The sequence below is a fragment of the Xenopus laevis genome, chromosome 7S (assembly GCF_017654675.1).
Source record: "Xenopus laevis strain J_2021 chromosome 7S, Xenopus_laevis_v10.1, whole genome shotgun sequence".
Lineage (NCBI taxonomy): Eukaryota > Metazoa > Chordata > Amphibia > Anura > Pipidae > Xenopus > Xenopus laevis.
In genome coordinates this window covers 66,766,008-66,780,515 of record NC_054384.1, presented here as the reverse complement: position 1 = coordinate 66,780,515, position 14,508 = coordinate 66,766,008, and the positions used below count along the sequence as shown (strand labels likewise).

At 39.6% G+C, this 14,508-nt stretch overlaps 1 protein-coding gene across 4 annotated transcripts in view; it reads left to right on the top strand.

Moving 5' to 3' along the window:
- Positions 1 to 13,999, top strand: part of LOC108697601 (nectin-1) — a 104,860-nt gene extending 90,861 nt beyond the window's left edge. Inside the window, exons 7-10 of one of the 4 annotated variants that reach the window (XM_041571331.1) lie at positions 900 to 987; positions 1,908 to 2,018; positions 6,679 to 6,859; positions 13,542 to 13,628. In XM_041571331.1, the coding sequence (XP_041427265.1) occupies positions 900 to 987; positions 1,908 to 2,018; positions 6,679 to 6,819 (340 nt within the window). In that variant the 3' untranslated portion in view covers positions 6,820 to 6,859; positions 13,542 to 13,628. Of the gene's footprint in view, positions 1 to 899; positions 988 to 1,907; positions 2,019 to 6,678; positions 6,860 to 13,541 lie in introns of all 4 variants that reach the window. The other 3 variants (XM_041571330.1, XM_041571333.1, XM_041571332.1) reach the window with 3 other exon arrangements.
- The last annotated feature ends 509 nt before the right edge of the window (positions 14,000 to 14,508 follow it).

Genomic DNA, 14,508 nt, shown 5'->3' with positions numbered 1-14,508 from the left:
AGTTCTGATATTTTATACTGGTTTTATTTCCTTGACTGTAAAACTTGCCTCAAAAAAACTATATGCACAAACCTGACCACATGCTCTTATTTAATCAGACTGCTGATATACCTATAAAACTGGATCTTAGTCACACACAACTAGATCACAAGTTCTCCATCAGGTACCTCCAATTATTTTGATCCCACACATACTGCTCTGTGGATATTGTACTGACAGGATCAGCCTATAGCAAGGAATTAATAACAGATACACCTTATCCAGTATCCAGTGATACCTCCTCATGAGGCACCTTCGGAAAATGGAGAGTGCCATCCCGCCAGCTAGAATGTAAATCGCCGGCTGGAAGACATTTAGGGGAGATTAGTCGCCGAAGAAGAGGCGATTTGTCGATGGGCGACTAATTTTCCCCAGTAGCCTCTTCTGCCACCACCCTTAAAAGATGGACTTTTCTGAACATAGTGATAGTAGATATAGGTTCTGTTACCTGGATTTTTTAAAACCAATACAATTTTGCCATTAGCGCAGGTTTATACTTGCTAAGCTAACATCAATTATAAGGCAACATCTTATTATTACTGAGCAACAGGAAGAATAAAGAGCTGTTTATGTAATCAGTCTTTGATTGGGAATTGGAATTGCCAGTTTTCAGGGTATTCTGGATAATAGATTTATGGATAAGAGATCCCCTGCTTGAAATTGCTATGATTTAAACTTGCAGAGCCTAATGTACATACTGCTTGTAAATTCTAACAAGGTTGTCATTATATAAAGAGTGGCTTAATAATAACAATAACATTTTATTAAACCGATAAGGTTTTTTTTTGCCCATTTGTTAATAAAATATACCAGGCATTAAGCAAGAGTGACACTATAACTTTACCTTTTTTTATCTTTAGGGCGGATCTTCCTCCCTCTCACAAACCTGCTCCCCCACCAAAGAAGAAACCAGAGATAAAGACCCCTCTTACGGCTCACGATATCCAGGTATTGGGTTTCATGTGTGACCAAGGATATAGGAAAGCAGGACATTCCCTAGGGCAGAGACACAAGCTGCGATTCGGGGAGATTAATCACCCAGCGACAAATTACCTCTTTGGGGTGACTAATCTGCCTGAACTACTTCCCCACCGGCTAGAATGAATATCGCCGGCGGGATGGCACTCTGAGCGCTTCGTTTTCCTTGTGAGGCAACTTCGGGCGATTTCGGAAAACGAATCACTCCGAGTGCCATCTTGCCGGCGATATTCATTCTAGCTGGCGGGAAAGCAGGGGAGGCAGTTCGGGGAGATTAATCTCCCTGAAGGTGAGGAGATTTGTCGCCGGTCGACTAATCTCCCCGAATTGTAGCCTGTATCTCTGCCCTTAGGGTGCATTTGTTTACTCTTTCCCAGATCTTATCTTTAGACTTACTGCATCTTTAGAACAGGGCTTTTAGCTGAACATGAGATGACAAGATTAGCATTAAAACCCTACAACTTTTTTTTCAGAGCAGAACGAGCTGACATTTTGTGCTGCAAAAAAAGTTACCAAGCTCTAATGATTGGATTTGAACTCAGGGGATTCTTCATAAGCCTACTGGTCTGTGAAAGTGCTGGATGAAAAATAAATTGTGGTAACCAGGCCAAAACAGTCATAAACACTACACTGAATACTATTCTGTTACAGCTTTATAAGTGTATTAAAGCATAACAGATATGACAGCCCAGAGGACTGGCACTGCCATAAAATAATAACATTTCAAATCCACAGATTTATTGCTGGATGCTTATGACAAATCCTCTTTTGATGTACATCGACATATTCATTATCCCAGAAAGCGTTTTCTCTGTAACGGAGAAGATCTGACAACTTTGATAACACATATTTGCGTGTGTATGTGTGTGTGTGTGTCACTGCCTCCTCAGGTTGTGCATTTGGACCCTGTGAAAGCAGAGGAGGAGATAATAACGCTGCCAATACAGACTACGTACTATGATATGTCAGCATCAGACAAATCCCCCTACTGTGATCCAAGGGTAAGACATGCATAGACCAAGAAACAGTCACTGACTAACATATCCTTAAATATGTACCCCCCTCCATGGCCCACATGTGCTGTCCCTTCTTTGTATTTCTGTCTATCTACAAATGATCTCTACATAATTTGGATACAGAATGCATTCACTATGCCCTTAACCAATTTAATACAAGGTATATCAATCATATCAGATGCAACATACATGTATTCTCTGTCTGTGTCAGATGCAGCAGACTTTACTGATATATCTAGATCGCATGACAGGCCTATACATTTCAGTGGGAAAGTGTGAGGCCATTTATGCTTCTCTGTTGGAGCAATACACTATACATTTATCAGTGCATCAGATGAGGCAAGATACACACACCTGCATCCTGGTGAGTTGCTGTTTGTACTTTTTTGCACTACCTTGTGGTTGTATAAACAGACAGTCAGACATTGTCCTTAGACTGGACTGTTAGTTCTGGCCAAATCCTATTACAGGTTTATGATATTATTAAATGAAATGCACCATTGAATCAGAATGCACACAGCCATGAGGGACAAATATGAGGTTGCCTAACCTGACCCGAAGGACTATCGCTTGCTCTTTAGAGAACAAATAGCAATACTGCTGCTCCACTTTAACCTTATGTCAGCATTAATGAAGTCTCAGTAATAAAAAATAATTCTTCAGTGAATAAAGCGGTGTAAAAAGTAGACACATACAGACTTTTGCACAAAGCAGCATTTCTACAAAATAAAAGCCTCAAACATTTTAGTCTTTTACTTATTTAGTGCAAATGGGTAATATTTGGTTTCTACACATAATGGAACAGGAGACATAACTGAAACAGTTATCCAAACTAATACATTAGCAGAATCGGACACCAGGAAAAAGCAGTCAGCTATAAGCAGCCAGCGGACACCAGGAAAAAACCCAGTGAGTCCTGGCCCTTGTGGGTCCTGTCAAACCAGACCTGCGCTAGTTCCCCAGTAGAACCCTTAGCTGCTACAGCTGCAGCCGCAAAAAGGAAGAAGAAGGTACACAACGCGAGCAGGAGGACGGAGGTTGACGGCTGGTGGGCTTTTGGAAGGGTTTGTGACTGCTGTGGAGACACTGAGGTGGAAGCCCCAGTAGTCCTGGACACTCCACTGCAAAGGAGTCATTCACTATACCCTGGGGCAAAAGTACACACCCCTTTGTTCTCACTTAAGAAGTACTTGTGTCCCTGGTTAAGGTGCAACTTCAGGAGGGGCAGTTAGTGCTGTTCTTCCCATCTGCTGGTCTCCTGACTCTCCCCAACTTGGCATCTAAATCACAGGCAAGTTAGGGGAGGGGGATGTTTAAGTGCCTCCCCCACCCACCTCTCTTGGAATGAGTGCTGCCTAACACAAGTAGCGCTTGACTGAAGTGCCATGCCACAGGACTGTGCACTCCAAACTCACGCCAAACATGGCACATTTGTGCTCAGAACTGGCACATAGGCCCCTAACCCTAGAAAGCATTCCAACTCAGATGTGACAAAAACAAACCTAATACCCCCCACCTGACTTTTGCTCACAAATGACACAAAGAGGGTTGGCAGACAAGATCTTGGTTGTATCCTGCTCACCACTGGAAAAGGCTGGTACTTCCTTTTTCCACTATGCCTTCAGTAGCCTATCCTTCCTACCAGACAAAGCTCACCACTTATCCGAGCAGCTTTTTCAGTTCACTTCACTTCAGTATGGACTTCCCTGGCATTTAACCCCTTATGGGCAGTACATTCACTGACATCCAATCAAATGGATTCCATTGAACTAATTCAGTTGAGTATTAGTTGAAGCTGTGAAGTTGTGATCAATGAAGTTTAGATGCCTGTGCTTGGAGAGCCATGGAAGACAAGTGGGTCAGTTTAAAAAAATAGGTTTACATAACCTTTAGGAACTGGTGCCCAGCATGTACTTTATTCTAATATCCACATTGCTGGTTCTCTAACCAGCAGCAAGGGACCAACCACAATATAAGAAGTCTTAAGCCATACAACAGAAGGAAGAAGGCACACGTGGTCATTTATCACAGTGACTATTTGAAAACCCACTGGATGTATCAAAGGACATTTCCGATTCATTTCAAAAGTTGCGGCAACGAATCGGCAAGTGTGTCTTCATCCACTTTTTTGCGAGGTTGACCCTAGGCCCAAACCATCAGATTACAACAGTGGGAATAGGAGCCATCAAAGCAAAGACCATATCAACTAACCAATGGCGTGTAACCAGGCCTTTCTCTGTGGAGAAGCTGGAGGAACTTTTAAGTGAACTTGTTAGTGATGGCAGGATACCATGCAAAAGCCACAAATCAACCACCTCTTCTGTGAGTCTATGCTTTAGACTTTTGTGGTGCAGGACAAACAGGATGGGTGGTTTTAGTGATTAAAGGTGATGAATGCAGAACCACTCACCACTGAGCCATAAATTGTAAACTACACTGTTAATAAACCATGTTTTGTCTTAGCGGACAAAGTTACAAATCTCAGTTCTAGCTGAAATACTAAACTGCAAAGTGGGCCCTTTGTAGAGAGAACTCTACAAGGGCAAGTAATTCGTTTTGCATTGAATAAAACCCAACAATTAATTGTTCTCCGTCTCTAAATACTCTAAAATGTGCAAATATATTTATACATATATACATATATGCTTTTTAATCACTTATTACTGCTCCTTACATCAGCCCTTAAGCAATAATATAAACATTTTGTACTACTCCCATAATGCCCCAGCTCACAGAAACCTACAGTACTGCTCATTTCAATTCCAGTCATTCAGTAATACAGACACTCTGTCTCTCATACAGACTAATGTGAATGTACTGCTCCTTTCATCCTTTATTACACATGCTATATATTGCTGCACTAACAACAGTCATTGTAGGCATAGTGAGCCTCTCTCACACACTTCAACAAAGAAAATTGCATTTATTTCTCCACAAACCCTCTAATACAGGAATGATTCTCATCTCACACAGTTGTACCCATTCTGTTGCATTATTACAGCTATGGCATCTATAATGAACTCATGACCACTTCACACAAAAACCCATACAGTAAAACCAGTAGTCATGTTATTTGGTCCTATAGCAGAATCTTTTTAGTGCAAAAAATACCGGTTTTACAAATACAATCAGTCTGGACCACTTTGTTATGCTTCTGAATAGGGACTTATTAAAGGCAGTATACACCTATATACACTTTTGTTGAGCATGAGCACAAAAATAGACAAATTGAATAGCGATGACAATTAATTCTGTTGATTCTTGTTATTTAAAAATATCCATACTTTCCTAATATTTTCAGTTATAAAGCACTAACAGTTCAATATTTTGTTTTTACGAGTACTTATTGCCCCTATTCTCTACCAATGAGGATTTTTTGGACTAGAAATAATTAGCTACGTATAGTCCCAGCAGCAGTCTGTTTGGAGCTTTGATGTAAGGAGGAGCTCATTATACTGAGTGCTTTTTGTGGAGTGGTAACATTTTCTGCAGCCACAGTTGCTCAGAAGAACCACAGGATGAATTATGATAACCAGAGGGAGCTTGCCTTAAAATTTGATTTTGCTATGATGTAAGCAACAACATTCTAAAGCAGCATGTACTTCACTGACATTTTTTTAATAACACTTGGCAAGTTTTTACCTAGGCAGTAACCCATAGCAACTCAACAAAATAGTTTGTTTTCATTGTTCTACATGCAACTAATCACAGGTTGGTTGCTATGGGTTACTGCCCAGGTGAAAATGTTCCCATTGTTGAGGAATGAGCCCCAAAGTTTACAACTGACCATAGCATAGTAACAGCGTATGAACAGAAATATCAGCAACAGAAAATAATAACAAGCAGTTTTATTTTTGCTTGCCAGGGTCACTTTGGCAGCTATACAGCAATTACATTACAGCTTGACAGAAATCGTAATAACAAGGCAAAGCATTCATATGCAAACGGCAAACAATGCAAAAAAACACTACATTTGCAGCCTTGCATATTTCCACTTGTGACATGACACAAGTTCAAGGGCCAGTAACAAGTACTGTATACTTGAAAACACTGAATTTAAATTAACATAAACATTATGTTTGTCCTATACATATGAAAATGAAAGCAGAACAATAAATCAATAAAACAGGGGGTCATTACAATAATGAATAGAAATAAATACATTGTAGCACGTTTTCTTTGAGATCTTGTTGACACCAGCTGTCTTTTATCTGCACGATAAACTTTCATAATAGACGCCATGGCAAATTCATGCCTTTTCACCAAAAAAAAATGTGTTTGCCATTTCCCTCCATAAAATGGTACCTGTCCAAAAAACAAAAATAACTTGCCAAGTGAACATCTGAGAGATTGTACTGTAAATATGCCCCTAAATGGGTATTGTGTTTAAAGCTCTTCAGGGTAACTCACGGATCATGAAGTTAATTTAGAAGGTACACATTTACTAGAAGGCAAAAATGTATATTTTCTTTGGATAATTTCAATGTATTTATTATTTATATTTTATGTTCTTTTTTCCCTTGAACTCTTCCTTTATTCTTTCTTTCTAACCCTTCTCCCTCCTCAGCTGTATTTTTCCCACCCTTTCAGCATTCCTCCTCCGAACACACCTCTATTTCTCACTTTTTGGTGCTCTGATCTACAGAGTTCTGGTCACATGGACCTAGATGTTCAGTACGCTGATCTGGACACGTCTGCCCTGGCATCACCTCCCGGCACTGGCAGTGCCATCCACGCCAGCAGAGACCTTGTGGAGTATGCAACTATCCAGCCTCACTTACGCTAACGCATGCAACCTAGGCCCCTCCCCTCAGGCTGGCCTCAAGGTACTCCCTCTGCCCCCCTAGATGATGATACCTAGGGGACAGAATGCCAGTGTGATGCCATATCCCATCCCCACATTTCCTGGTTATGTCCTGCACGTACCCATCTAAATGCATGATTCTCACAAATATTTTTTCATTTTAGTTGTGATGAAAGAATATGGCACCAGTAGTATTATTTGTGCAAGTCAATGGTTGCAAGTACAGGGGGAATAAAGTTTGTTTCAAAAGGGTGGTTCAAAATAAAAGTCACTTTTATTTTGATGTAGATAGTGGTATTCTTATAATTTGCAACTGGACATCGTTTTTTGTTCTTTGTGGTTATTGAATGATTTAGGTTTTTGTTCAGCAACTCTCCCATTAGGGACTTAAATTATTGTCTGATTATCAGGGTCCGATTTAGCAAGACAATGGTTTGAATGCAAATCATATTCCACCTGACTCACCTGACAATTGCAGTATGCAACAACTTGTGTCTTTTAATGAGATCCCAGCTTTACACAAGTGCAGGATTCACTTCTTTAAACAGCAAGGGTATCAAATAGAGCAACACTTCCAGAAAAGTTTAAAGCAAAAACATTGGCTCAGCATAAGCTTGTACAGCATCAGAATGGGGGGTCCTCTGGCCCCCCTTCCCGATCCACAACCTGGACTCCCTCTGGGCCCCCGCACCTACCTTCTTTGTCTTTCAGCTGCGCTGGGGGCCAGGGAGGGAGAAAGTGGCTTCCTTGCAAGGAAGTTTCTGGGCCGGCAGGACCCACGAGGGCAGCGGCCCACAGGGTTTTTTCCCGGTGTCCCGCCAGCCCAGTCGGACACTCAGCTTGTATATGCTGTACAATGGTTTGAATGGCAGACTTGGAGGTGAATAGAAGATTGTCTGATCAGAAAGATAAAATATCATTATAATATATATGTATCCCATCCATAATATTGTAGCTTCCTCAGGATAGTCCACACCTTAAATTGGGGTGTTCACCTTAGACCATATTCTACATTTTAATAGCCCCTGTGAGAAAAAAACATTTTTGCAAATCATCTTTATTATTTTAAATGTTTTGTTTTGAAGCTACAGACCTGATAAGCCATGGATCAGCCCTACTAAAGTTTTCTCTTCTGTGGTCTCAGCTCTCTGTAGGGGATTTCACAGCCTGGGACTTGGCAGGCAGCTAAACAAAAAAATCACTGTGAACTGGCTCTTTGCATGCTTCTTTCTCTGTTATACAAAGCTAATATGGTCTGTAGCTTCAAAACTATCCATTTAAAATAAATGTCTCTTCTGGCTGGGTCTATTCAAATTTAGACTATGTTCTGAAGGTGAACCACCCCTATGACCTTCAGAAATTGTGATGACTATTCTCTAACTACACCCTTTAGCTGAGTACAGTGCACCTTAAGTTTGTGTAGTTTGCACACTAAAAGCACAGAACAATAGTCTGTGTAATCAGTTTTAAGCGAATTCTTACACCATATAACACTTGTGAATATAATAACAAGATGTTTTTCCCACTCAGCATGGTAACATCCCCTTGTGGTTGGATAATCACAAACCATTAGATGAAACTTCTCCACAGGGTAGATGAACAAATGGACACGTATAAAAGAAAAAAAATATATAGTCTAATATAATTTAATATAGTTTATTAAATATATAACAATACACTGCCAAAATTGACTGTTCATTGGGTGGGTCAATCATGACTAAATTTGCATGTGGTTATTTTGACTTAAGGTTATTTTGACTTAAGTTATGAATATTCAAATTACAGAAAGATCCATTATCCAAAAAAGCCCAGGTCTGGATAATAGGTCCCATACCTGTAATACAATAGAATCCTGGTTTTCTGTTCCCGATTGTACAGTTTCCCGGATATGACGTTTGTAATTCATGGTCCAGAGTGGTCCAATGTGGTCCTCGTGGTAGCACTCTTTTTCCATTTTACTTTTTTCCCTAATTTTACATATATTTTTGTGGAGCCTGGGAAAACCTTAAAACGGTGTTTTACTGCATATATTAAAATTGACCTTTAATAGATCGTGAGATTTTCTTCAGATCTGCTAAAGAAATGCATCTGATATGCTCCTCAATTACTCTGTAGACAGGTAGTAACCATAGGCCCCAATTTAATCATGTTTCCTAAAAAGTATGTACATGTATGGGTCTATTATCTGGAAACCTATTATCTGGAAACCTATTATCCAAAAACTTCTAAAAATGCCATTTTCAATACAGTACTACTAATGCAAACAATTCCTACTTTACATGCCTTTAATGTGATGATAACTAAGCTACATGAATCCATATTGGTGGCAAAACAATTCTATTTGACTTTACCTTATAGAAATAAGAAATGCAATGTTAATGCATGTTATGCATAACTAGAGTATTAAACAAGTTCTTTTTCTCGCAGTAAATAATAGTAATTCATAGAAAGGGTGAAACAGCAAAATAATAAAGATGATTACATTTTAGCAATATAGGTATTAGGGTCAATATACTAATGTAGGTAACAAATTGCATTTGTGTAGTGTCCCATAGCAACCATTAAAATGTAGTACTATGATCAAAACGATTTGCTTACAGGTTGCTCTGGTCAACTGCACTTGTGCTATTTAGCACCTATGTTTGTAAATTAACTCTACTGTATTTCACTATGCACAGTTACTATTGGTGGAGTTGAAGAAGAAACATTATCCAAAACCTATAACAAATCGTATGGCAGGTAAGTGTGACAATGGGAGAAGTTTTTTTCCTTCTAAATTTCCAGCCAGTGGTGTAACTATAGAGGAACCAGACCCTGCAGCAGGGGGCTCTGAATTGCGGGGTCTGTTTCTTCTATCGTTTAAAGAGGATGCAGGGATTAAAGAGAATGGGCATGCAGGGGCTGGGAATAGGCCTGTGGGGGTATGGAGAGTAGTTGGACGGGTAGGGATTAAAGTGCACACTAGTCACACAGTCCAGCTGTCAGCCACAAATCAGAGGAATTCCCATAATTATTTAAAGGGCTATGCTGCAAAATGCTGCAAGTTTATTGCTCCTCTTGGTCACCTTACTATTGGTATCATGTGGTGGAGAGCCTCACTGTGTGATAAAACCAATATCTGACCATGCTTGTATCTCTCAATACAAACTGTGGCTGCGTTATAGGTGGACTAACACATCTTGCCTATTTCTGCAGTGCCCTGAAGGCACACAACTGCCCATGTTGCAACTATTTTTTGTTCACACTTTATAGTGAAAAGTGTATGGAGCGTAGGGAGTGTATGAAGTGTCATATATATGGCAATTTGTATTGTTTTTTTTTTTTATGTGATTGCTTAGTTTTTTTTTCTGCCGCTGATCTCTGCAGCAAGCACCGAATTATTGATCAGTTCAGAAAGCAGCAATCCTGGGGTGAAGCAACTGCTCTGTAAGGGGCACACTCTTGTAAGAATACTTTTTGCAATGGGGAAGGAGCCTGCTGTGTTAGATATGTGTTTGCTTTATTTAGCATTAGGCATGCGTAATAAAAGTAAGGGAAAAACATGATATGTATATTATACAAATGACACCTATTATAAAATGAGAGAGAGAAAATGCACGACAGCAGCTAAATTGGATTTAGGATTTCAAAACAGCTTTAGCTTGCAAATACATATTATGGGGATCTGAAAATGCAAATTGCATGCAATATTTCTATTATGCCGTAGGGCCTTGGGGATGTATACATACCAAACTAGAGTAATAGCTGTATACTTTTGCAGTTGGGATTCAGAAATATGCAGCAGTTTCAGTAAGGGAATTAAAGGTGAATAAAAATAAACTATAAAGTTGGATACATGTGGGCCTTCTTTCAGGATCCCCTTGGGCTGATACTTTATGCAGTCCTCTGGGGCAGGCCCGGCCTGGCAATCTGTGGGTTCTGGCAAATGCCAGAGGGGCTGCTATAAAGTGCCATAGAAAGTCAGTAATTAGTGGGCTGGTGGGGCCTTTTTGGGCCTCTTTGTAGGTTGATTGGGCCTCTGTGTACCTGAAATGCCAGGGCCTATTTTAATTTCAGTCTGGACCTGCTCTGGGGTATCAGGTAAGCCAGTTATTCCATACAACAGCCAAACTCATCAGTCAGCCCAGATCTTTTTTGTAATCAATCATGGTCTAATAAAATATGTATTAATGAAAATTTAAGCAGTCTGAATGGTAACTAAGTTACAAAACACTTGTATACCTTGGCGTAAATTACAATAAATATTTCCAATGGCACGGGTTCTAGGCATTATAATTCTGATAATAAACTATACAGTGGCATGACATGAATAAATCCTGTTTGTGCTAACAGTAATAAATATCTCCTCCTATTATTCAAAAAAGTTACCATTCTCTTATATTTCATGGCTGAGATTCTAGATATCTGGTCACAGTTCCTGTGTCAAACCCAGCATTTACACTCCCTAAGGATTAAGAGCCCTAAACAGGATCAATTAGCTGTAGTGAATGAGGCTTTATGAAAAATGGATTTCTTTAATAACAAAAAAACATTATTAAAGGAGACTTAAACCCTAAAAATTAATATGGGTAAAATGACATGTTTTATATACTGAATTTATTGCACCAGCTTAAAGTTTCAGCTTGTCAATAGCAGCAATGATCCAGGACTTCAAACTTATTACAGTGGGTCACCATCTTGGAAAGTGTCTATGACACTCACATGCTTAGTGTGTTCTGAGCAGCTGTTGAGAAGCTAAGCTTAGGGGTTGTTGCAAATTATCAAGTAAAAAATTAGGTTGGCACTGGTTTCTGTGCTGCCATGTAGTTATTATCTGTATTGATTACTAATTAGACTTATATTGTGACATTTCTATTCTATGTGTACTGTATATTGTGAGTGGATCCCTAAGCTCAGTAAGTGACAGCAGCACAGAGCATGTGCAGTGAATCAGCAGAAAAGAAGATGGAAAGCTATAGGGGCATGTTCAGAGGCACAGATCTTTGCTGCTAAAGGGCTGTGGTTGCCTTGGGCTGGTACAGAACCCAAAACATAATGTACAGCATTTCTAGCCAACTTTTCTAGTTAAGCTTTACTTTTCCTTTAAAGGAGAATTAAAGGCTGTATTTACTTGGGGTGCCAAAAGTTAGGCACCCCCAAGTGAATGTATATACTTAACTCACACCCTGGGCCAGTGCTCCTACCTGCAGAACACTGCACTAGCCCAGGGTTCTTCCAGTGAGCATCACGGAAAGATCTTCCTGCTTCTTCTTTGTTCATGCGGGTGTGCATGCGCAGTAGAGCAAAAAAAAAAGTTGCCTATTTCGTTATACTGTGCATGCGTCTGCCCCCGAAAATTTTAAGAAAGGAGAAGGAGGAAGCCGATCGCTCCTTGGTGCTCGCTGGAAAAACCCCTAGACCGGTGCAGTTTTCTCCTGATAGGAGCACCGGCCCGGGGTGTAAGGTAAGTATATATAATCACTTGGTGGTGCCTAACTTTTCGCACCCCCATGTAAATACGACTTTCCTTCTCCTTTAAGCATGCAGAAAACAATGTTATGGAAATATCATTTAAATAGCTGGAGTCCCAGGTTCAGGCAACAACACTGGGAGTTTGCATGTTCTCCCTATGTTTGGCTTCTCCTGGTTTCCCACTTTTCAAAAACATAGTTTCAAGATAACTGGCCTCTGACCATATTGGGTGTCAATGTGATAGGGAACTCAGATTTAAATCTCACTGGGGCAGGGATTGATACGAGTAAGACATGAACACGTTATATATAAAGGATAGCAATACATGTAACACAATAAAAGAAGCCATGATACAACTGCTATAAAACTTTCATTAACATAGTATAGGAAAGTTAATCCAGATATTATCTTCCCCTATTCTAAGCTTCTGAATTTTGAGAATCATGGATTTAATATTTTTTTCACAATTAACACTTCATGATATGCCCCAAAATGCAGACGGCATATCAAACATTTTCTTGTCCATCAACCAGTTTATTCAAGCTATATGAGAGTAAACGTGTCATCCAGAAGGGGGTTTTCCATTTGCTGTGCTGGTCTGTCAAATTCCTTTTGTTTTGTGTCTTCTACATCCATCTGCTAAAGTCGCCATGCTGAACTTAACTGAATTTCTCCTTTGCACATGAACTTGGGATACATTTATGACATTTTACATGTACTCATCATTGCTTGTTGTCATCAATATATGTATTTATATTTGTATCTGTGACTTCATAGAAACAGGTATGGATTCAAATAAGGAATCTAGATTTCTATAGAAAAGGTTTGTGGGGGAGTACTATAAAACACCTATAACAGTTTGATTAATTCTAAGAACAGGCCAAGGACAAAAGAGACCTCGGTTCCTGTATATGACAGAACCAAGATTTGTTAGACTTACATAGTCCAAATGGAAGCTAAAGACCAGTATTTATAATCAAAAAGTATATTTAGTGACTCTAGTGACTCTAACATAGCTGAATATCAAATGATCCATGCATACTGTATGTGACTAGATAGATACATGGATCGTAAAACACACCTAATGAAGCATATTCTTACAATGACTAAGTATATAGGCACTGTCTCTAGTTTACTGTAGGATATTTCAGCAACACTAACCATGTCAGTAAAGGAAGTTGTGTCCGTTTATTAAGTAGGGGAGACTACAGTAATGTTTCTGCATATTAATTCTGTGTTATTCCCACCTGCAGAGGTTTGGAGAGCACTGTCCACAAATACCTGAAGGCCGAGACTTCCTGAGTGCTCGCTGCTCCCATGAAGAAGAATATCTAGATCAGCTTCAACCTGGCTATGTTCCCTTATCGTTCTTTCTGCAGGACTCCTTTACTCTGCAGACACCAGATCCCAACTTCTCGTATACCCCTGCTGGCTCAAGGGCACCCTATGTCTGTCCTAAAGAGCAATATGTTTGAAACGGTTTCCTTGCAGGAAAATGCAAACCAAAATCCACTAATCCAGTGTTATTCCGCTACAGTATTATACACCAATAAGCTTCCAGCATTTATTCCACAACTCTGAGCAAAGGGAACTGCTAGGGGAGAGCTTGCCTTTCCATTTCCTTGGGTTTCTCTCTGAATGAACTGATGTGACTTTCTGACCTGAAATGTTTGATGTACGGGTGCGTGTGTAATTAAATTTATGATCAACACTTGAGTTGCTCACTTTTTTTTTTAAAGGTATTTTTTTTCATAGTAAAAAGCACAGCATATGCCATTGCAACTTCTGTTTGTGGTCTATGGGTGCCAGTACCTGGCAGACATGTCTAAATGTTGACATTTTACGGTGGCTTTTGTGTTGCTGACCCCTTTAACTCTCACATACCTTTCTGCTTAAATCAACAACTTTGAAATGACGTGACTTTGCCCTTAAAGAAACAGTTCACTTGAAATCCAAAATCTGTCATTTGTAGTTATAACTGGATATACACATACACAAATGCACTTAAGATACAAAACAACTTCTGCCAAAATGAATCCTGCGTTTTCAAGGCTTGTCATTTACTTGCATATAAGGGCTCATTTACTAAAAGGAGACTATTAAAAAAAACTGGTGAAAAATGCAGTGCTTTATGCCCACAATTAAATAGTTTTACCCTTGCATTCTTTAGTAATTGCACTTAATGTAAATATACATATAAAACCAGATGCCGGTAATCAT